A 22,394-nucleotide genomic window follows, 5' to 3' on the forward strand; every position below is an offset into this window, starting at 1 on the left:
TTCCAGCACTTGTTGGCAAGGCTGCCCCGAGACCTGAAGCCCTTCAGGGAGCCCTATGTTCCTGCCAGGATGGCAGTCCATGCTTAGCATTGCTAGTCACAGGGGCCATTCCCCAGCTGGGGGTTGAGCTGAACAACAGACATAGAGTCACCATGCTGGTCAGTGGTTTCTCACTACCGAGCAGTTCACAAAGGACTTTGCTAAGACACAGCAGTTGCAATTCTGTTGCTCTTTCACAGGGTGCTTCTGAAACAAAGTGTTGGCAGACACCAAAACAATTACTGTAAAAATAACTTAGGAAAAAAAATTTCATTAAAAAAAGAACCATAAACAAACAACTCCACAGCTTTACTGTAAACATACTGAGAATGAGAATTAGCTTAAGTGAAAATTAATCTAAATCAGGTTACGGTTCTGCCCCAAAACTACTAAATATGGTGGTCTGCTCTGGGTCTGCAAAGGACGAATCTCAGAACACATCACCAATTATACAATGAAGATGGGAAAAACAATATGGTCCCCATTAGGCTAAGCACACACTGGCATCAACACTATCAGGTAGCACTGTGTAGGAAGCACTGCCCTCCCAATTCCACTAGCGTTTCCACAGACTTGAAGGTGCTTGTGAGGAAATGGCAACCAGGAAGAAAGGTGGCACTTTCCAGTCAGGGTATTTGCCATGCTCTGACATGCACTTGGTAGCCACCAGGACAGCAGTTCTGCAAACATTTCTGCACCTCCCTACACCACTGTTGGGACTCCTCTGGATTTCTGCAGATTTAAGGGACGCAGGAGCTTGAAGGATCTACGCCTTGATGAAAATCTGTATGTTCCTCTCCCATCACAGTACTGAGCACCTGTCTATGTAGATTCTCTTCACATTTCATTCTTGATTTTACCCATGTGTATTTTTACTAATGCTCCATAGATGATTTGACTTTGTTCTTTCCAAAACAGTAAACCACAGAATTAATCGCTAAGTTTAATTTCCACTAAGTCAGCTGCAGCCTGCTGCTAAAAGCACTTTGTTTACTTAACAGGCCCCTAAAGCAACCAGCGTTGTCACTTCGGATCCTCTGTAACACATCCAATCTCTGGTTGCAATTAAACTTGGGGATGTCACCTTCAATCAGTCAAAACTCACACAGACTCCAATTCAGATGAAATGGCTGATTAAAATTCTCATCTGTTGTCTCTGCAGGAGTGACTCCCTTCCTTGCAAGGACTGGTTAAGGCACAAGACAGGGAGCTGAATTTCCCACCTGGTTGGCACTTTTGTGCTGCAAATCTTACCTGGGGAAAAGCTCCCTGCAAACAGGCAGTACCACCCAGGGTACCAGAGGGCCCACACTGGCCAGCTTCAGGGGCTTGCTTTGACCCACAGCCCTCTTCCGGGCTCACCTCAGAAGCTGCACCTCACAGCTGCCTGTCCTGGACCCCCGGCTGTGGCAGGCTCAACTGCTGACCCTCCGGGCATGGAGAAGTTCAGTTTGGTCACTCAGGTTCCTTCAGTGTTTGCTCTGTCATTTCATCAATGATGGAGAGGAAATAGTAACAGCTAAAGCACCTGCTCTCACCTGACTGTGTATTTAAATCCCACATTAAATCAACCATTCTAAGACCCCAAATGGGAAGGGGCATGACCACACAACCTCTCCATGCACAACACCTACCCTACCTATGGTTCTGGGGTGTGGAATGAAGAAACTCTAAGCATGCCAGACATTGCAGGCAAGGGGAGCTCCATCTATGACCAGTGCTACATTTTGCTTGAACTTGAAAAACCAGGTCCCTCTGTGCTTTACATAGGGAACCCAAAATCCTTGGTAACACATGACCTGAACCCTACAGTGCTTAGATTGTAACATGGGAAGGAGAAGCTGCTCCTGCCTCCTCCAGGTCTTGCAGAAACAAATTCATTAAAGGTTAGTGGAAATGCAGAGGAAAAAATACTCATCTTTGGCATAAGGTTTGAATACTGTGCTGTTAGTTAAGACCAGCACTTTTAAGAAGATGACAAAATAACTGAATAGCAAGTATTAAGCAAGTACCATCCATCCTGCTTTCACAATAATGGTGAAGTTGTGCAGTAAAAGTAATCAGTAGGCAAATAATTAAAGGCAACTTCTTAATGCACACACAGAAGGGAAGCAAATTAAGACCACATAGGAAACCTTAGTTCTTGATTTCCTTTATTTTGAACTTTGCAATGATAGCACTTCCAAGTCCAAATACAATTATTATGCGTAGAACTCCTAAAATTGCTGCAAGCAGCAACTATTCCAACACGTGTGAAATGCTTGTCTTGTCAAAAATGATGTCTCAGAGACTGGAATGGCAGCATCTCACTCCTGAGGACTCTCAAGTGATTTTGTCAGTGCAAATTATCTGCTTCACACAGACAGCAATATAGCTCAGAGTTATGTTTCTGGGAATCCATGGATAATTAAGACTAAAATAAAAAAAATGCTCAAACCATGCTTCCAAGTATCTTGGCTTAAAACAATTACTGTGTTCACTGAGATCATCCTAATTATATTTATGTACAAGGAAGTTGCATTTCATTAAATTATCTAACTTACAGAGATGTTCTCAATGTGAAAACCTTGCTTCTGAAAATAATTGCGTATTTGCTAATCCCATAGATTCAAATGGGCTTCGGATCTGACCTCATTAATAGCAGAATAATAATTACAAATGTAAAAGTCAACTTTTCTCCTTTGTTCCTCCTTTGCATTTGATTAGATTTTATGTACTAGTCCACTGCTTAAGGGCTTAAAACACCCCTGAGAATCATCTAAAACCTAGATATATTTCAGATTAACGCTTCCAAAATGCGTGAGCACTATGTTCAATATTATTGGGTTCTGCAGTATCCTTCAAGTAATCAAGGCTCTTTGCCTCCCACGGAAATGTAGGACATCATCTTACTTTAGCAATTCTGCATCAATAAATTCTGCTAGGTGGTTTCAGTGAATTTCCAACAGAAAAATTGTGTTTCTTCCAATAGAGAGGCTGAAACTCACCAACACCGTGCTTCTTACTGGGTAGACCCCTCTCTTCAGCTAACAATACTTGATGAAAGGCAGAACAGCCATGTCTTAGTTCCTAGTCTCTGGTTCAGTTGATAATTTAGGATGAAGTGTGATATCTTGCAAAGTCCAGCAAGTTAAAAAGCACAATGGCAGCAGGTTAGTTCTCCTCTCTGCAGAGCACTGGGAATGTGCCAGCCTTTAACTACACTCAGCTTACTTGTTAGTACTAAAAGGCTGGAATTACACTGCAATTGCATATTATTAAATAAAAATATCCTTGGTTCTCCTTGCAGATGTTTCACAAAAGCTTCAAAACCCATTAATTCAGGATCAACTAGGAAGGAAGAAGAAAGCCAAATCCTGAATCTATCGTTGTGCTGCTGTGTGGTGAAATCTTGCTTTGTTCGTATGTGAGTTTTGTGATTTGGCTGGGTTCATTAAGACCAAGAGGTTTCATCTGATATCAAATGTAGGGTCTACCTGCTTTTGGTTATATCTCAATAAATCCGGAATAGCTAAGCTGGTGTTAGCAGCTTTACTCTGGATCTAAAGTAACCAGGGGCCTTATCCATTTCTTACAGAAGTTCATCAGAGCATATTGCTGGCTGGCTATACAAACTGGTGAGGAGCTGAAGGTAAAATCCTCCTAAAGCATTGTATCTGCTGTTAAATCCTATAATAATGTCAGACAGATTTGAAAGATGCAGTCATGAACCCTTGCAAGTCAATAGGAAAACTTCTGCTGACTTCAGTTAATCAGAATTTCACCTTATACAGGGATGATTTCTCAGGACTAGAATTGTAAATCTGGCTTACTACTTCTTTCTATAGTGCTATCAAACTGTGTCCACCTTTCAAACACACCAAACGTGACCAAAAAAAGTGCAGTCATAAATTCAAGAGTTTATAGGAAGTTTGGAAATGTAAAAAAAAAAAAAAATTTAAAAAAAGAGAGTAATTTTAGATGACAGGTTTAAAAGTCCGTGATAAGCTGCCCTGACTTTAATAGCATATTGATCTAGGAGTTCAGGTGAGATGTGATATTATTTCTATGAGAGGTATTAAATTTAAAACCAGCCTGACAATACTTTCCTGTGATGCCTAGAGAAAGGTTTGGTAATGTTTTAGAAACAGTTAATACTGCTGCTAGTCCACTGGGCTGAAAGAACAAATAACATGTTCACATTAATGCATGAGCAGAGCCGAAAGATGCCCGTACATTAATACCAACCCATGAGCATACATGATAAATATTTGCAGAGATCAAAATACACTTAGCTGCTGTTTTTTGTTATAGTGCTGATGTGACTTTAGTCAGTTTTAGACTGCCTTTGCTTTATGATTCACTGGCCAAGCCGGCTCCTGATCCTGCTCTGTTGGAACCACACCATATGCTACATACATCATTCTATTTTCAAATTATTCCAAATAAAATATATGCACTTTGTCGCTCTGAGGAGCAGCTTTAAGAGCAAAAAAAGGTATTTACATTATTTGCAAAAATGTTCTGAAAGTCTGTTGAGGGGTTTATGGGAGGGTGTGATTGCGTGGAGCTGGGACGTTGGCACCATGCACTGCCCTGGGCAAGGCCCCTGCGGGACCATGGAGCACGTAACACCTCTGCTAAGCCACCTGCACAGACAACGCCTTCCACACAGGCACAAAGGATTGGCAACATTACTTTTGCAAGGGTGAAAAGGTTGGAAAAGAATTTGCTCTCATAAATCTGTGATGAGCTAGTAGCTTTCCTTTAATAATAGATGCTCTTTACTGCTCCCTTGGCTGCAAACACAGGCCCCGCTGGCCCTGTGTGCTGCACTCGGTGCTTCCAGGCAGAAGGCAGTGGGGTGCTATGGAGGTCTGCTGTCTTCCTTCTCCTGTTCCAGCCCAGTTGGTTACATGGAGCTGCCACACTGCCTTACCTATGCGCCACTTGTTAATGTGCAGCGTGTATCTGTAAGCAATGTTGGTCCCATCACAGTCCCAAACCACTTCACTAAGCAGCACCATGGCAAAAACTGCTCCCAAAGGTGTGTATGCTCCCCCAAACCTTCTATTATCCACACTACTATATCGTGTGCAACAGTGTACATTAATCTTCAGGAAGTTATTTCTAGAGGGCAGCTAGTTACTTGGCAACAAAATCACCTAGTACTTCAGAAAACTCAGGGCTTATGAAATAAAAAGAAAAAAAGCCCATCAAACAAGCCAATCCCCCCTTATCCCAAATCAAAAGATTGTCTGTGCCTCCAAAAGCTGGTGGGGGTGGTTTGATTTTATGGACGTCTCAAAACACCACAATAGGTTTCTTCAAAAGCTTCCCTGCCTCCCTGCCACGACACCTGCCTACCTCCCCGGCAGCTCCCCGATGGGCCGCCGGCTTGCTTGAGCTTTCCAGCTCTGTGTGGGCTTGGAGATAAAGCCACTTTTAGGACTTACAGTTTTGAGAACATGTAGCTCCAGAATAGCTTCCCCATGGGAACGGCTCTGAAGTAAGGCTCTGCTGCCCAATTAGCATTTCAAAATTTTGGAGCTCGTTCCTCGCAAAAACACCACCAGATCCTGAGCCTGTCAGGCAGCATGCATCCCCTCCGACAGCATCACCACCTGCCTGAGGTGGGCAGGGACTGTACTCCAAACAGTTCCCTTCCCACAGCCCGGATCTCTGTGGCATTGCTTTGCTCTTGTTCTGTTTTTGGGCTGACTGTCCGTGCCTTACATGGTCAGGGAAATCAGCAGAATCCGAGCATGCATCTCAAAAGAAGCTTGGATGTGTTTTTAAGGTACAAGGGTAGGCTTATCATGACCATTGCACACAAAATATGTTGAGAATGGGCAACACGATGACCACATTTTGCCTTCCCCTTTGCTGAGTTACTGACAGGACAGCATCAGCCATTCCTCCAGGCACTGAAAGTGGGAGCATTATGCCAGCACAACTAATGCCTGAGGATGGGCAGGCTCCTTTGTCATCTCCTTTATCCTTACACACCAGTGGAGCAACACAGGGTTGTCCAACACAAAGGACTTAATAGCAAGGCAAAACAAAACAGCAAAGGAAATGGGGCAGTTGCATGTTTTTCAATTGCTGGAGAAGGGAACGGATGAAATGGGGAAATGATAACATGCAGTAATTCACAAAACAATCTTGCTTGGAGACTGTAACTCTTCTGAAAATGAACTCCTGGGGCTTACTGGGTCAGGGCTGGAGCAGCAGCTTGTTGCCCACACACTGGTAGTTCAGTTGCGAGTTTATTTCTATCAGTTCTTCAGAACAAAATTACCTACTCCAAGGAAACAAAAGACAGGCAACTGCTACATGGGCGGCAAGCTAAGCCAAGGCATTAGAAATGATGCTTCACTTACAGCCTCAGAGGGTGGTGCTGCCTGGTGTTAAAAGGAGCAGCTCAAAACACCATCAAAAGTATCCAGTGAAACAGAGTCAAAAACATAATCTTTCCTTTAAGATAAGTTAATTAATGGTCTTAAACCAGCCTGTTCTAACAAATTCTGTGATGAAATCACTTACTTACAAACAATAACAAGCAAAAGGGTACAGACAAAGGAGGAGATTATCCAGTACCTCAACCCAACCCTGACAGGCTGGAGAAGGGGACAGGACATGGGCAGCAGTTTGTCAAATCTACTAGTCTGCTTGTCTACAAGTCTACTCAGGTACAGTATCATTAATGCCATGCTGTAGTCTCTGAGAACACACACTATTCTCCATTAATACTACGGGGTGTTACATGTTTGTATCATTCATAAAATGAACTCCCTGGTGTATATCTTCAATTTTTCTTTGGATATTGTTATGGTTTCTCTCCTGAACACACTCTGGGCAATGGGATGAACCCTGTGAGCACAGAGGAGCTTTATATAGGAGGAATGTAATTAAGAATACATTTTAAGTTCACGCATTGCATTTTGAGCTGGGGTAAGCTCTTATGTCTTCATTAGCTTCTGCTGAGCATCAATATTTACACAAGTTGGTGGCATTATAATTTCAAACGCTTCTTCACTGATTTCTGCTTATGGCAAAAGCCTACAGGAAAGCACACTGGAGATGGAACATGCCATCAGAAATAGCAGATTCCTCGCATACAGATGAGTCTTCATCTCACTGAAAACTTAAGGGCCTATGGCTAGGATACAAAAATCAGAAGCACAACCTTCTAAGGCAGTACGGCGGACGCCTATTTTGAAGATTCACTCTACGGAAACAAATCTGTTTTTAAAGACGTTGATGAAACAAAGATCAAATTTGAGATAATAACATTTACGGAAAAAGAAATTATTCCTGTTCTGCTGGAGGTATATAAGTCAGACTCAGTCCAGCTAATTTCCTACAAGATTCAAATAATGGACATTATCCCGAGTCTTAAGGCACGGGAAGGTAGTTCCCATGTTTTAATCCCAAAACCTTTGTGGTTGACAGCCAACATCTTACTTCAACCAGTAACCACCCTTCAGGTGGTAAACATGGTGCCTAAATTTACCTCTTGTCTTTATGGAAGGAGAAGATGTACTCCTCCATCTTTGTCTGCCACAAAACCCCAACAAGGACAAGCTAGGGAGAATTAATCTTCCGGGGGTAATCATACAGGACTGTAACCTGACAAGATACTGAATACACTCAAGGCTGTATTTTGGCAGAGAAGGAGAGATTCAGTCGTGCTGGGCTGCAGCAAAGCATGAGTCAAGGCAGTTAGTTCAAGTTGCTAAGGTATCCTTGCTGGTTGCTATGGACTGTGTACTGTTATGAATGTTTAGTTCTGGTTTATTATTTTTGAAAGGATTGGCATAGTTTGAATCACAAACAAATCTAACAGTCATTAGAAATAAGCTCCATTTTTCCCTCCAGCTCCTCCTCCTTTCCAAAATGGGTGACATCTATCTTTGTCGCCCAGTCTTGGACTGTCCCACACTTATCTCCTTGCACGTTGTTGTGCTTCTGTGAAGGATTTAAGGCGGTTGAGAGTAGCCCATTCAGTAATCCATTTGTATTTGTTAAACTTATCACTCCAATGGAGGTCCAGCAGAGGCCTCTTGAGATGTGCAACTGTTTGCTATAAAAATCAAATGCTTTTAAAAGCGTAAAATTACAAATGATGAGCAGAGTTTTGCTCATAGGTATTTTCAATAAAATGATTCCACAGACCACCAAACAGATTTTGTGGATTTCCCCGGAGTGGCACTGAACCCCACTTGAATGCAAGTGGGCTGCTTCCTGGTAAAAGCTGTAATTTTTTGGAGTGTGAACTAACTCTGAAAAGCAATGGCCTCCTGTGGCTCCTTGTTTACTGTGCCTCATTGTTTCCATATAAAATGGCTCAGTTCAGAAGCAAAATTACTTCTTTTAAAAAAAAAGAACCACCCACTCACACTCTAGGACCCATGTAAACTCAGCCAAACTCACAGTGCTCACGCCTCAGTTCTTCCACACTGTTAGTATGTTAACACTGGTTACACAGGTCCTCAATACATGTCTGTGCATCTCCAACTTTCCTCCCAGACGCCCAGGTCTGCAGATCTTCTGGCCCTGATGGCTCATACAGCTCACAGGAGCAGGCAGACACTGCAGAGGGTGTGGAACAGACAAGGCACGCTGGGGAACTGCAGAGCCTGTCCTGCTATCTCCAGCTCCACAGGGCTCTGCATGAAGTCCCTCTGCTCTATCCAGCTGCTGAATTTTATGAAATTTGTGAGAAAAAATCATCTGGGAAGCCCTTAGTTCTCCATCAGCTCTTGCTGAGGTTGGACAGTGGCTAAAAGCCAGACAGCTAGCCCTGTGGTGAGGGGAGGATGAGCAAGGTGGGTCAGCGGCAGCTCACGCCCTTGGGAAAGCCCAACTCTCTTGCTCCTCAACCCCAAGCACGTTACGCATGACACACAGCAACCAGAGCTGCCAGGCTGAGGAAGTGCTGTTTGTCAGCCTTGCCATGCCAGAGCTCCTCGTCTGCTCCTCTTCACATCCTGGCCCACAATCATGCATGTCAGCAGTTCACCTGGTTATGCCCAGTGACCTCCAACATGGCTCAAAAACTCTCACCCTCCCTGTGCCCCAACATCTCAGCAAATAAGTATAGTTGTACAACAGGGGAATTTAAAATATAAATAAGATCACAGAAATTACTGGAAGCTACCAACAGCAAAATGAAACCTCACATAAGACAGAAAGGCCTAATTATAGTTTCTGAGCCTATGAAATCATCTAATACACATATGTTCCTCTACACTGCAGGGAGGGCTCAGGAAACATACAGTACTTATTATCATTCTGAAAGAAAATCAGACTTTGGAAGCTTTGGCAAATTCATGATTTAGAAAAATCTGTATAAAACCAGAAGATCAGCTCTACTTTAGTTTGTTTTGTTTGTTTTTTTTTTTTTTTAAAAAAAGAAAGCAGTAAAAACCTCAGCACTTTAATTCTAAAAGTATTTATTTATTCATACTTTTTTGTTCATTCATGCAGCATTGCAAGCCTTTATACTGTTTGTTTTTATCGATTTTATGGATCAAAGTTATTTAACACATATCTGAAACATACTTGCTATTTCTACTAACTGCAAAAATTTAGGAACCTACTCCAGGTGAAGAAGAAAGATGGCACACTTACTGGCTCATGTGTCATCAAAAAATGACTACTTTTATCAGAAAACAATTCAAGAACAAAATCAGGCTTCCTCTTTCTCTTCTAGCATTGTACTCCCTATGCAAAATCAATACCAGTAAAAAGTAACAACAATCTTTATTCACAACTGGAAGATGTGTCTGCAATCCTAAATATTTAGTTTGGGGGAAAATACAGAGAAAGGAAATGCCAATTTTATACAATAACTTCTTAAACCATAGCTACACTCTCTAATACTCTGGACAGGGCAGAGTCTATCAACAGAATACTGCATCAAAATAATTACGGGGGAAGGAGTTTAAAATATTTCAATCCTATTCGGCTATAAAATCTTTTAAGTTTTGTATTATTTTGTAGTTCTGTCATAAAAAGCCCTCTTACTTGCTTGACACAAGACTTCAGAAAGCTTTAGACAGAGCAGATTTTCTTAAATTAGCTTGAAAATTCAGTTTCCAGGGCAACATACGCAGGTCTTCATACATCAACATCCCTTTGCATCATTTTTATAAATGTAGTTGCTTGCTCGAATGTCATAAAATACTTTTTAAATACAGTAAACTATTTTGATCACTTTGATTTTTTTTTCTGCCTTTGAAAAAAGCTGACTGTCCCTTTTTTTCAGAGGAATCATATCAATAAAACTGTCAAATTGTTTTACTTTGGAGAGGCTTTATCCTAGAAATGCCTGCAGTGACACCCATGTGTGTAATACGTTTCTACCAGCACCTGAATGTTTATGTAACATTTCAGTACGCATCCCTTATTCATCACCCCTTTCCTTACTTTCTTTTCAGTTTGCAAGCAGAAGACATAACTTCGAATCTATGGCAGGCAAAGAGTCTTATGCTTCATACATAAAATTAACCCGAATGTCTGTTTCACAACAACAACGTGAGATCTGTGTTCCTCACACCTACCACCATTGTAGTATAAAGTGGTATAAAAGAAATAAAGCTAACAACACATGTACCTATTTTCTCCTCCATTCTAAAATGGGCAGAAAAACTAAATTCCTTAATGCTGACTGTCGTTTCCCTTCTGTGAGAGCCTGACAAGTGCTCTCTCTGCATCACTGCAGTGATGTTACCAAAACAGGTACCTGAAACCAGCAGAGTGCATACAGTTCCTTCTTTTGATTTTAACAGGGGCCAGATCGGACCCTTGTCATGCAGCACGACGCTGCAGCAGGCAGCACATTAAACAGTCACAACATTAGAACTGTCTTAGGAAAACAAGACTGAATGATGGTTACCTGCACATTTCACTCCCTGAGCAATGAGGCCCCACATAAAGTTAGCACAGTATTCACACCAGTGTGGGCCCCTGAACGTGTGCACCTGGAAGAGAGCAACAGAAAAGAAAATTACAGAAAATATGTCACAGACATTAATATCCATGTGTCTAAACAAGGCAGAACTCCTCTTCCTCAAAGGCACCACATGCAGTCACTTGAAGCTTCCCTTTATCACCACAGAAAAGGAAGAAAGAAACGTAAGAAGGATTTTACTTGCAAAGCTCTTGCAGATGTATGGGAAACGGCAGCTCTTCATCCTGAGCCATCCAGAGCAGTAGAACAGGGTCTGTGGTGGTCTGCTCCGAGATCGCATGGGACAGAGAAGCAATGGTAGGTCAAAGCCCTTCTGCCTCTTGGCATCCCTCCCTCTGGACAGGATTTTAGCCACAAGGCAAAGCTTTTGCAGAGACTGTGCAGTTTAGCTCTATTTAAAATGTCTTCTCTCTGCCCTCCTGTCCAAAAGGTACTGTGTGTGTCAGAGGTGTAGGGGGCTGCAACATTTCAGCTCGGGAAGAGGAAGTCTTGCCTGGCAAAAATTCCAGTGTTACACAGAAATAGTGCAAACACACTTAGGGACTTTCCAGTTTAGAGTAAGTCTAAAAGGAAATTAATTCTCTTCAGAGTAATGCTACATATTGCAAATCCAAATGAATCTAGTAAATGGAAAAAAGAATCCACTGAACTAGGAAAAAATTCAAAGCTAAAGAAGAAAAAAACCCAATGCTGCTTCAGACCCGGCTCACATGCTTGTTACAAATCCTGCAGCCACCATTAGCTGCTTCTAATTTTATTCTGATAAAGTTCCTGCTGTAGGAAACCACAGGATTCTTTACAGAGAAAATCATTACTTCCTTAGCCAGCACAAAAGGCTTTGAGCTTCTAGTTAGAATAGACAGTCTGACAAAAAATATCAGTAGCTCGTGATCCTAAAGAAATGAAATTTGCAGTTAAATGTAGTAAAAATGCTTTAGGCTGAAGTCGCTGAATTCTTCACAGTTACAAAGCAGGTATGAGAGCCTCGTGCGCACACGCTGCCCGGCAGGAGCAGAAAAGAGCAGGAGCTGGTGGAAAGGTACCCGCTTGCCATCCACATAGAGATCTGGTTAGAAACAGCAAAGCCCAGAGAGGCTGGACTGAGGTGCCGAGCTTTCCCTGCACCACTGCCTGAAGTAACGGCTGGATCCCAGGCAACACTTAGCTCTGTGACAACCCTGAGCAGCACACAGCAATTCAGACTGCCTTTCAGTTTTGGCCACAGGAAGGCCTGCAGCCTCCTGGGCCTTTTCTGCCAAGGAAGCAGCAGTGAGGTAGATTGCTGTGTTAAGTCTGGAAAGTAACTCCTGAATTCACCAAGTCACTCACATGCAGGATGGTGCTAAGCCAGGCTTATAATCACCTCTAGCCCTGCGCTGCTGAGCATCTCTGGAGGAAGTGTAATGGGGTGAAGTGTCATCTTCTCTACCAGTGCTGGCCCCTGCACTTGCTTCCACTTGCCCTTCAAAGGTGCCATGTGCTTCACAAGACTCCTTCCCCCTGCAGCTCCGGCTTCTACAACGCACACGATGACAGGACTGTCGGCAGCTGTAATCTCCATTTTCTTTCTTCCTCTCACCACAAAGAGATTTTTCACACCAACTTCTCCATTACCCACCTGCACTACCCACATCCTCTTGGCTTTCTTCCTCATCCTTGTGGCTTTTCTCCAGGTCTTTGGCAGTATTCCCTTCCCAGAACAAGCACATTCTAATATCCTCAAGCAAAATGCTGTGTGTTAATGCCTGTAGGACTAATGGAACTTTTTCAGGGGAAAAAAAAGCGCTTCCGTTCAATCACCATCTTTTTTTTTTTTTGTCAAAAGAACATTTCCCCCCGTAGCCACATATTTAAAACATTTATCAAAATTCCTGTTGAGGAAAATTGAAACAAAAATTACAGTTCAAAAGGTTGAGTAAAACCCAATCTCTTTTTAGAATTCTTTGCAGTTTTACAAGAGAATATTTTTTAAAAAGTGGGGTTTGTATTTCTGATTTTAGAAGAGGGAAATTTTGTCTTGCTCTTTGAAATGCTAACATTTTAACTTCTTTCTTTAGGCAGAATGAACAAATTCTGACACATGGATTTTTCTTGCTGAACAAAAAAAAAAAAATTATACTATGCTTTGCCTCTCTACTTGATGATTTCAATTAATCAAATACACCAAACGTGCCATTTGCTGAAGCATTTCTAATGCTGGGGTTTGATCGTGGCCTCTCCAGGGCTGTCTCCAGCACTGATACTCACCAAACCTCAAGCACCCAATTTCTAACTGGCTGCTGTTTTAGCAGTGAACATTCTTCCTTCTTGGCATCTTTCTCCCTACCATAGTCTGCACGTTTCCACCTCCCCTTGACTCTCTCCCGAAGAGCTGTCCTGCAGGGTCTACCACATCCCAAATCTGCCACTCTAACCTTTTGTCTCCCTTCATTTTTCTTATTTTAATATGAAAATTTGGTTATGAACCCAGTTTTTCTTACATTTCTAATAACTACTTTCCACCTACATACAAAACAAAAATGACCTTCAGTGATGGAAGAGTTTATTCTGGATGCCATCTCAAAACACATGAAGGAAAAGATGGTTATCAGGGGAACTCAAAACGGATTCACCAAGGGGAAATCCTGCTTAACCAACCTGATAGCCTTCTATGAGAGTATAACCAGCTGGCTAGATGAGGGGAGAGCTGCAGATATCATCTACCTTGACTTCAACAAGGTTTTTGACAATGTCTCCCATAACATCCTCATCAGAAAGCTCAAGCAGTGTGGCTTGGATGAGTGGACAGTGAGGTGGATCGAGAGCTGGCTGAATGACAGAGCCCAGAGGGTGGTGATCAATGGCACAGAATCGAATTGGAGGCCTGTGGCCAGTGGAATTCCACAGGGATCGGTTCTGGGGCCAGTCTTGTTCAACATCTTCATCAACAACCTGGATGAGGGGACAGAGTGTACCCTCAGCAAGTTCTCTGATGGCACCAAACTGGGAGGACTGGCTGATTCCCCAGAAGGCTGTGCTGCCATTCAATGAGATCTCAACCGGTTTGAGAGTTGGGCAGAGAGGAACCTCATGAGGTTCAACAAGGACAAGTGCAGAGTCCTGCACCTGGGGAGGAACAACCCTATGCACCAGTACAGGCTGGGGACTGACCTGCTGGAGAGCAGCTCTGCAGAGAGAGACCTGGGAGTCCTGATTGACAATAAACTAAACATGAGCCAGCAATGTGCCCTCATGGCCAAGAAGAGTGTGCTCAGCAGGTCGAGGGAGGTTCTTCTCCCCCTCTACTCTGCCCTGGTGAGGCCTCTGAAGTGCTGTGTTCAGTTTTGAGCTCCCCAGCTCAAGAGAGACAGAGAACTTCCAGAGAGTGCCCAGGAAAGGCTACAGGAACTGGGGCTGTTCAGCCTGGATAAGAGGAAGGGACCTCATTAACACTTGCAAGGATTTAAAAGGTGTATGTCAAGAAGATGAGGCGATACTTTTTTCTGCAGTGTCCAGTGATAGGATTAGGAGTAATGTACAAAAGCTGGAACACAAAAAGTTCCACTTAAACTTAAGGAAAAACTTCTTTACTGTGAGGGTGAGGGAGTCCTGGCACAGGCTGCCCTGGGAGGGTGTGGAGTCTCCTCCTCTGGAGGTTTTCAAAACCTGCCTTAATATGTTCCTGTGTGACCTGACCCAGGTGAACCTGCTTGAGCAGGGGGGTTGGACCAGATGATCTTTAGAGGTCCCTTCCAACCCCCTACCACTCTATGATTCTGTGATTCCTACTATACCCAGTTCCCCTGGCATTATCCTGGCTCTCAGCTCACCCCTCAGAGATATTTATACGACTCATCATCAACTTAAAAATGACAAGGACAAAACAGACTTTCATCTTCCCTACCAACACTGCGTGTACTGGCCACCCTTCACAAGAGCAAGTTTGACTTTCCCCTTCAGGATCATCCTTTCAGCATCATTAGCACTGTTTCCTCATCCCATGCATGTAGCTTTCATCCAAATACTGAAATGCCTTTCCGTATCATCGGTTAAGAAATTCACTTCTCTGTTAGAAGATTTATTCAGAGCCTGCTCAGCTTTTATACTGCCCCAGCCAAATGACTCTTTCTTATCCATTATTTGATTGCAAATTCAAAACAAATTAAAAGGTGAGGATAGGTTCTCCTATGTTCCATAATCCTCTGCCTTACTTTATCCTTTATCTGACATACAATAGGAAGGTCCTCAACACTACTTAGGAGGCCCAAAGGCCATGGTGTCCTGCTGTCTTTGGTGTACACAACCCTACAGGATTGGCTCTGAAGCCTCTTTTGGGGTTTCTAAGAGGTGCTATCTTTTCCCAGAGCTCAGCAGTGCCAGAGTGTTAATCTTCCCACTACCACAGAGCAGAACTGGATGTCTGACCATGTGCTGGTCTGAATACACACCATCTCTGGAAATGAAATCAGACACAGTAAGTGATGCCAGAAAATAGCAAAAAAATGGTCTTCTGAGGTCAGAACAACCTCTAATATTGTTTCAACCTGCAGAATGGAGCCTGGCAGCATGTTGAAAAGAAACACGTTTGCATCCCCTTGCTAAGTCAAGAGCCAGCACCTGCAAACAATACTACATTTATTACATGACACTGTTTAATATAGCATCATGACTTTTATATTTAATTCCTCACTCTAAAAACCTGCCAAATGGCTTTTTTGTTTTCAAAACTAAAACATGCTTTCCAGAAAACACACCCAGCAGAGTCCCAGAGATCCTGACTTAAATTACGAGGGGTTTCTTTCCCCTTATAAAAAGAGCATCTGCCATATGCAGACTTTACTGTCTTATAAAATGTGAGAGAGCAAGATTGCCAACTGTGGTTTTATAACTCCCGGCCCTTCCACTCTCACTCCTGTCTCAAAAACCTTTTTCTCTCTTTTCTGTAAGGCTTCAACTGTGAGCGATTTTTTTAAGAATGTGGAAAATGGGTGAGTGGGAGAACAAGATAAACTGGTTTTAATTTTCATTTGTAACACTCCAAGGGAAATATTCAATTCAGAAGCAAAATCTAGATCATTTTAAAAAAATCCCCGCTTCAAAAACTAATAATTGTAATAAAATCTTATTATTAGGCTGTCCTGCAAGTCTGAGGCATGAGGAAAACCTCACATTGGGCTCACACCTAGGCATTACTATTTTGAACTCTCCTGCAACATCAGCAAGGTATAATAAACATTTAACTACTGTGATTTTGTGTAGGAGGACAATTTGTTTCTTAAGCTAGAAAGACACTTTCTTATACATAGGGAAAAATAGCTCAACTCCCAGGATTAATAACTGTAAGCATTATAGAATTTCATTTATTTTAGTTTTGCATTTGATTAAACTATTTCTTAGAAAAAGAAACCAAGTTTTAGGAGAACCAAATAATAAACGATTCAGTGGCTCTGACAACAGATGATACCACAAGCTGTGAACTCCTCAAGTAGACGTCTCACCATGATTTCTAAGGCCCTATAAAGGTCACTGATGCAGTCAGTTACCATTGTATCTCGTAACTCCACCTATCTCTTACACTTTTGGTTTTTTCAGCTGTGATTGCTATCTGAAAACTGAGAATGAGCCTGCAGAAAATTAGTATTCATAACTAGGAGAATTACATTATATCGCTTGTCAAGGGAGGGAGGAAGAGAATGAGGAAATATCAGCAAAGTGCTGTGCAAACGTGATTGGCAGAGCTTTAGCAAAGTCACTGCTGGGAAGAAAGCAGGGCTGGATCTGACAAACCATGGTTATGAAAAATCAACACTCAACACAGAAAACAAAAGTCTTTGTGATAGTATACACAAAAAAGAGCCTTCCTTTGTTGAGAGGCTGCTGCCGTGGTCTCCCTGAATGCTTGCTCCATCAAGACCCTGCTCAGTACAGAGCACCTTTTCCATGGCCCTATATACTGAACTCCTGGTGAGAGTAACAGGTTTTGGAGCATTCTCATCTGTGTTGGGATGAAACACATCAACTAGAAAAGGGACGGAAAAAACCCACTGCTGACCTACCCTCTCAGGCTACCATAGTCCTGCACTCTGGGTAGAAGCCTTGTTGGTGCTCAGAGAGATCAAGTCGATTGGGGACTGAATAAACAGCACTGGTACTCATGTTGCTCCAAAGGTACAGTTCTGCTCTCTTTCAGACAAATTCCCCAGGATGATAGGACACTGCTGATGGAGGCTGTCAGCTCAGTGGTCCTAGCTGATTTGCAATTCTACCAACTGAATTCTCCCTGTTGAGACTTCACCAAGCTTTTAATTGGGTATGAGAGACATTGTAAGTCTCAATTAAAACAATAAACTCAGCCTGTATTATTAAGGTCTGTCTTCCCTGTCACAGTTGATTTTATCAGGCGCTGAATGTAGTCATGCTGGCACCCAATAGGCATGTTGTTTCCATCTACCGCTGCTCCAGGCAGCAATCGCCAGGATGTGAAGGGTACAGAAGAGATTACCAGTGAGAAAGTCAATTGACTCAACTACCAGTTTGGACAATACTTCAATTTGATTCTTGCATATACTACATTGATTACAGTGCCTCTAAAACAAGGGTCTGAAGCACTCCCAATATTCCAGCACATCCTGTGAGGCAAATGTTGCTGTTGCTGAGTAAGCTGAGAAGTGAAAAGACTGCCATGACAACCCACACGGCAGAGCCATATCTGCGAGATAATTGCTTTCACACAAAGGTGTAACAGAAGTGAAAGTAACTGAGACCACTGGAACACATGCTCTCCAAAACAGGAGCTGACTTTGCCCAGCTGAGCTGGGGTGTTAACCCTGGGGAGCTGGCCTGGCACTGCCCCAATGACTTTGTCCTGCAGCTCTTGAGAGGAGAGATGCTACCTGCACACTGCAGCAGTGGGGTAAAAATAGCATTGTGTTGCCAGTGGAGACACTGGCGTGGATGTGGAGCAGGCAAACCCTCCTGCAGGTCCTCACCCACCTGCAGCCAGAAGTGCTGTCATGTCTTGTTTACTTTCTGGTTTGCACTGATCTAGTCAGCAGAGATGGTAACAACAGGAAATCATGGTTCGGTTGTAGAGCAAAAGACTGGAGCACAGCAGGTTGTCAACTTTTTTGCTCGTAAATTCAATAAAAGGGCTGTCTTTATTTCAGGATAGAATAGCAGATTTTTCTTTAAGTTGACATAGAACCATAGAATCACAGAAGCATAGAATGGTAGGGGTTGGAAGGGACATCTGGAAACTGGAACACTGTCCATTTTATTCCAGGCCCAAGTTACTTGATACCTATGTCCATGCAAAAGATTTTGAAGCAAGAGGTGAAAACTGAGTAAAATCCTTAAAATAAGAATTGTATACATATACATACCATACATGCTATATGCAGTGATGTAAATATAATATATGTAATGCTGCAAATAGAATATAAAACTGTAAGAGATTCCTAAAGGAATGCTTTTGCAATGGCACTAAGGTGAATTTGGAGGTAAAGGTGTTGATGATGACAGAGCACAATATTCGCTATGTGCTACTTGAGGCAAAGCTCCTAGCCTGTGGCCTCACCACAGAAATGAGCTGGTCTGTTCTTGGGGCTGTGCACATGCAAGGCTCACAGGATCCACATCTGGTGACTAATAAAACTACTGGTGTGGTGGGAAGGAATTACAGCTTAAATAAATTAAAGATTTAGAAAGAAGGCTTTTTTTTTTCTTTAACAGAGGCACAGCTTGAATTCAGAGACTAGCACTAAGAAACCAGAAAAGCCTTGGGTTTTCCAAAAAAAGTAAAAGTAACATTAAATAAATCTTAGGAGACTAAAATCCATCAATGCCTAAAAGCTTTTCTGGCTTGAACCAACTTATAATACACTACGAGTTTCAGAAGCAACAACATAAGAGCTGATGAAGTCTTCTCAGAAGTTCTGTGGAAGTTTTCCTGCAGTTTTGTTCTCCAGATATTCTCTCTGCCTTTGAACATTTTTTCCCCGCAAGTACTAGGAGTCTAAAAGAAACATAAAATTTCCTGAGGTTTTTCTTATCTGTGAGAATGTGAAGAGACTCTCCCCTGAGACTGTGCTAGAGGCACCCAGCTCTTTCTGAATATTCATTTTGGTGCAGTGACTCACTTAAAGATGTTTTGAAAATGTGTTCAGTGCCAGTTCCAGACCTAATAAAAAAATTGGCATCCCCTTTTCAGCAGAGCTAGACCAATTTACCCCAAATCAGCATCTGCCCCAGTTTCCAGAAGATCAGAAATAGAAATGAGTTCATGTTAGATGTCACAGAAAACTAGTTCTGCTTAATATAGTAAGAGTTTGTTATAGCTTCTGGTCTTTTCACAGCATTTCTTCTGCACTTTCCATCTCCCCATTTCCCAGAGTTTAGGCCTGGCTTTGCTGAGCAGCTTTTGTCAGAACAGTAAGATTTGGCATGGAAGCAATGACTTTTTACACTAGCAAAGCACCTACCACAGTTGCAATTACACCAGTAAACTCTGGGCCAGGGCCTGGTGAGTATATTTGTTTCAAAGAAGTGGTACCAATTTCACTGTCAGAATAACTCTTGTTAGAACTGGCAATCTCACCATTAAAGTGATACTGAAGTCCATCTGTACTGGTAAAGCTTCTCCAGTAGAAACTGGTCCTCACCTGAACCTTCACTTTCTGTGCACATTTAAGGGTATATTCTCTCCCTAGTTCTGGGAAAGTGCGTTATCTCTGCCCTGGAGCTCCCTTTGGCCTTTCAAGAGGGTCACCCTCGAAGAGAAAGCCAGGGTGATGTTTCAGCAGAGGAGGAAGACGAGGAATCTCAACAAACAAGACTCATCAGCATCTCTGATGAACAATCATGAAAAAACATCTCGCTGGAAGAAGTGTTGGCCTGAAAGGGAATGATCAGCGATTCACCAAGCAGCCTTGCAACTGTTATTTACTACAATTAATTGTCTGTGCTGCCTCGGGCATTATTAAGATAGTGACTAAGAAACAGCATGACAGTACCAAATACTGCATGCAAAGATGGCAAAAAAAATAGCCTTCTGGAGACATACATATTTTGTGAAGAGAGAAATGAGATAATATACTAGTGAAAATGATGCATGGAAACAGAGATTTCAGCCCAGCTCTGATGGGCACTGATACCTTCTTGCTCCAGAGAAGCACCACAGCACTTATCTAGGCAGAAGAGTGGTTTGACACCTTGGACTACCAGCAGTTACAGAACACTTGCAGTGTGTTCTGCCACCTCAAGTCCTTGGGAGACAGAGGTGTCTGAAGGAATATCTAGAACCAGACAAAGGAGCTAAAAATTCCCCAGAGCCCTTGAGTCACAAAATGTACAGGGGAGTGAAAACCTTAAGGTGTTTTGTCCAGGCTTCTTCTAAATTTGCAAAGTGATAGCAAGGTTATTGCACTGACTAACAAGTTTCACAAAGCAGGAGGTTTCTTGCTGTTAATTTTTCCATTCCTCTTCCTTTCAAGCTATCATCCCATTACACCCAGCTAATGATCAGGCAGCTGCAACACCTTTCTTATGAAGAACAGCTGCAGGACCTGGGGCTGTTTAGCCTAAAAAAGGCTAAGGGATGACCTCATTAACACAAGTACTTAAAGACTGGATATCAGAGGGATGAGGCAACACTTTTTTTCTGCTGTCTCCACTGACAGGGTAAGGAACAAAAGTTGGAACATAAAAAGTTTCACTTCAACATAAAGAAAATGTTTCCTGTGAAGAAGAGTGAGCCCTGGCACAGGCTGCCCAGGGACGTTGTGGACTCTCCATCTCTGGAGGCTTTCCAAACCCTTCTGGACACATTCCTGTGTGACCTATCTAGGTGGACCTGCTTGAGCAGGGGTGTTGGACTAGATGATCTTTAGAAGTCCCTTCTAACCCCTCCCATTCTGTGATTCTAATGCTCCTCTTCTGTGACTGCCCTCCTTGCCATTAACATATTTCAAGCATAGTTTGTTTTCACCAACCCCACACAAACGGCAGGCAAAGAAACAAGGTCAGTGTCCAAGTCCAAAGCATGGTATCAGGTAGGGAGGACATGTAGAAGATAGTCCATGTCAGGCAGGTTTCAGGTCAGAAGGTACCCCATGAGACCTATCTTTATTTTAAACAGGAAAATCTTTGGGGTGTAGTGGGGAGACAGAGAGATGAAGAGATGCAAACAGGGAAAGCCCAGATGACTGAGTCATTGACTCCTCTCAATGACCAACTTGGAATGTTTTAATCCATATACCACTTTTCCACAGGCCCCTTTTCCCCTCAAATTTCAGGTTCTTGCTGTTGCTTGAAGTTCCTCCTTTGCTTGCCTGTCTGCCCAGAAGGTAACCAACTGCTTCCTCCCCTTAAAATTACTGAATGGATCAGGTACCAGAAAAGAAATTGTATTTTAATTTGCAAGCTTTCACAGTTGCTACATTTGGAGACAAGATAAGCAAATATGAGATTTATGAGGGACAGAAAAAAAACATTCTTATTTGTAGGGTCCAGTTGTAGAATAAATTTATGGGAACGATTAGGTAGAAAACTACTCTGTCCACTTCTATGAAATGTCACAGAATTTTTACCTATGATAAGGCTTCTTTTTGTAAGAAAATAACACCACTGGCTTCAGCTATCCTCCTTGTCAGCACTTCAGAGAGCTCACCACAGATCTCTCTGAGCTTCAAAATGGAAGACAATGTTTATCTACATTGAGTGGAAGGCAAATCTGACACTCATCACACATATGTGTCCATATAGATGTGTGTGTACCAGAGAGTGTGGGGAGATTTATTCCCCATAAAGGGTGAGAAACAGAAGAGCAGGAAAAGCCTTTCAGTAAAAGAGAGTGGGATTGAAATTTTGAGGATGGTGAAGTGGCTGGTCCTGATTTGGTCTGATGATTCATTTTACAAGAAATCTGATTTGGTGTGCCGGATTTCAGAAAAGCAGAGTAGATGGAGGGAAAACAAAAGAAATCAAATGGGCAAATAGTCTCAATCAAGTCACACTCACAGTCCTAGCTCACCTTCAAATCCCATTATTCAATTAGAGCTAAATAAAACGCGGTGTCAAACAATGGAGAACTTTCTTATCTGATATATTTGAATTAACAGAAAATGAATCTTTTGTAGTAGACTTACAGAGAACACAGAAATGCTAAATTAAAAGTTTTTATAAATCAGAAAAAGCCCAAATGTGCTTCAAAAAATAAAGTATTTTTAATACCTAGCTCTCATCCTGAGGAACAGACATTAAAAACTCAGACAGATCTGGCATTTATAAATCATCCCTTTCTTTACTTATGGAAATTCATTTAAGAGAATTCAGCCACTCTGTATTTGCATTTGAGATGTGCTTATCAGAGACCAGACCTCCCTAGTCCAGACAATATTACGGAGCTGGAGATCATTACCAG

General features: G+C 42.4%; 1 protein-coding gene across 4 annotated transcripts in view; it reads right to left on the reverse strand.

Moving 5' to 3' along the window:
- CHN1 (chimerin 1) overlaps window positions 1-22,394 on the reverse strand; it is a 106,349-nt gene that overhangs the window by 7,354 nt on the left and 76,601 nt on the right. For all 4 annotated transcript variants that reach the window (XM_062004602.1, XM_062004606.1, XM_062004605.1 and 1 more), the window contains one exon: window positions 10,922-11,006. In XM_062004602.1, coding sequence (XP_061860586.1) covers window positions 10,922-11,006 — 85 coding nt within the window. The remainder of the gene's footprint in view (window positions 1-10,921; window positions 11,007-22,394) is intronic.

The sequence above is a fragment of the Colius striatus genome, chromosome 11 (genome assembly GCF_028858725.1).
Source record: "Colius striatus isolate bColStr4 chromosome 11, bColStr4.1.hap1, whole genome shotgun sequence".
Taxonomy (NCBI): Eukaryota; Metazoa; Chordata; class Aves; order Coliiformes; family Coliidae; genus Colius; species Colius striatus.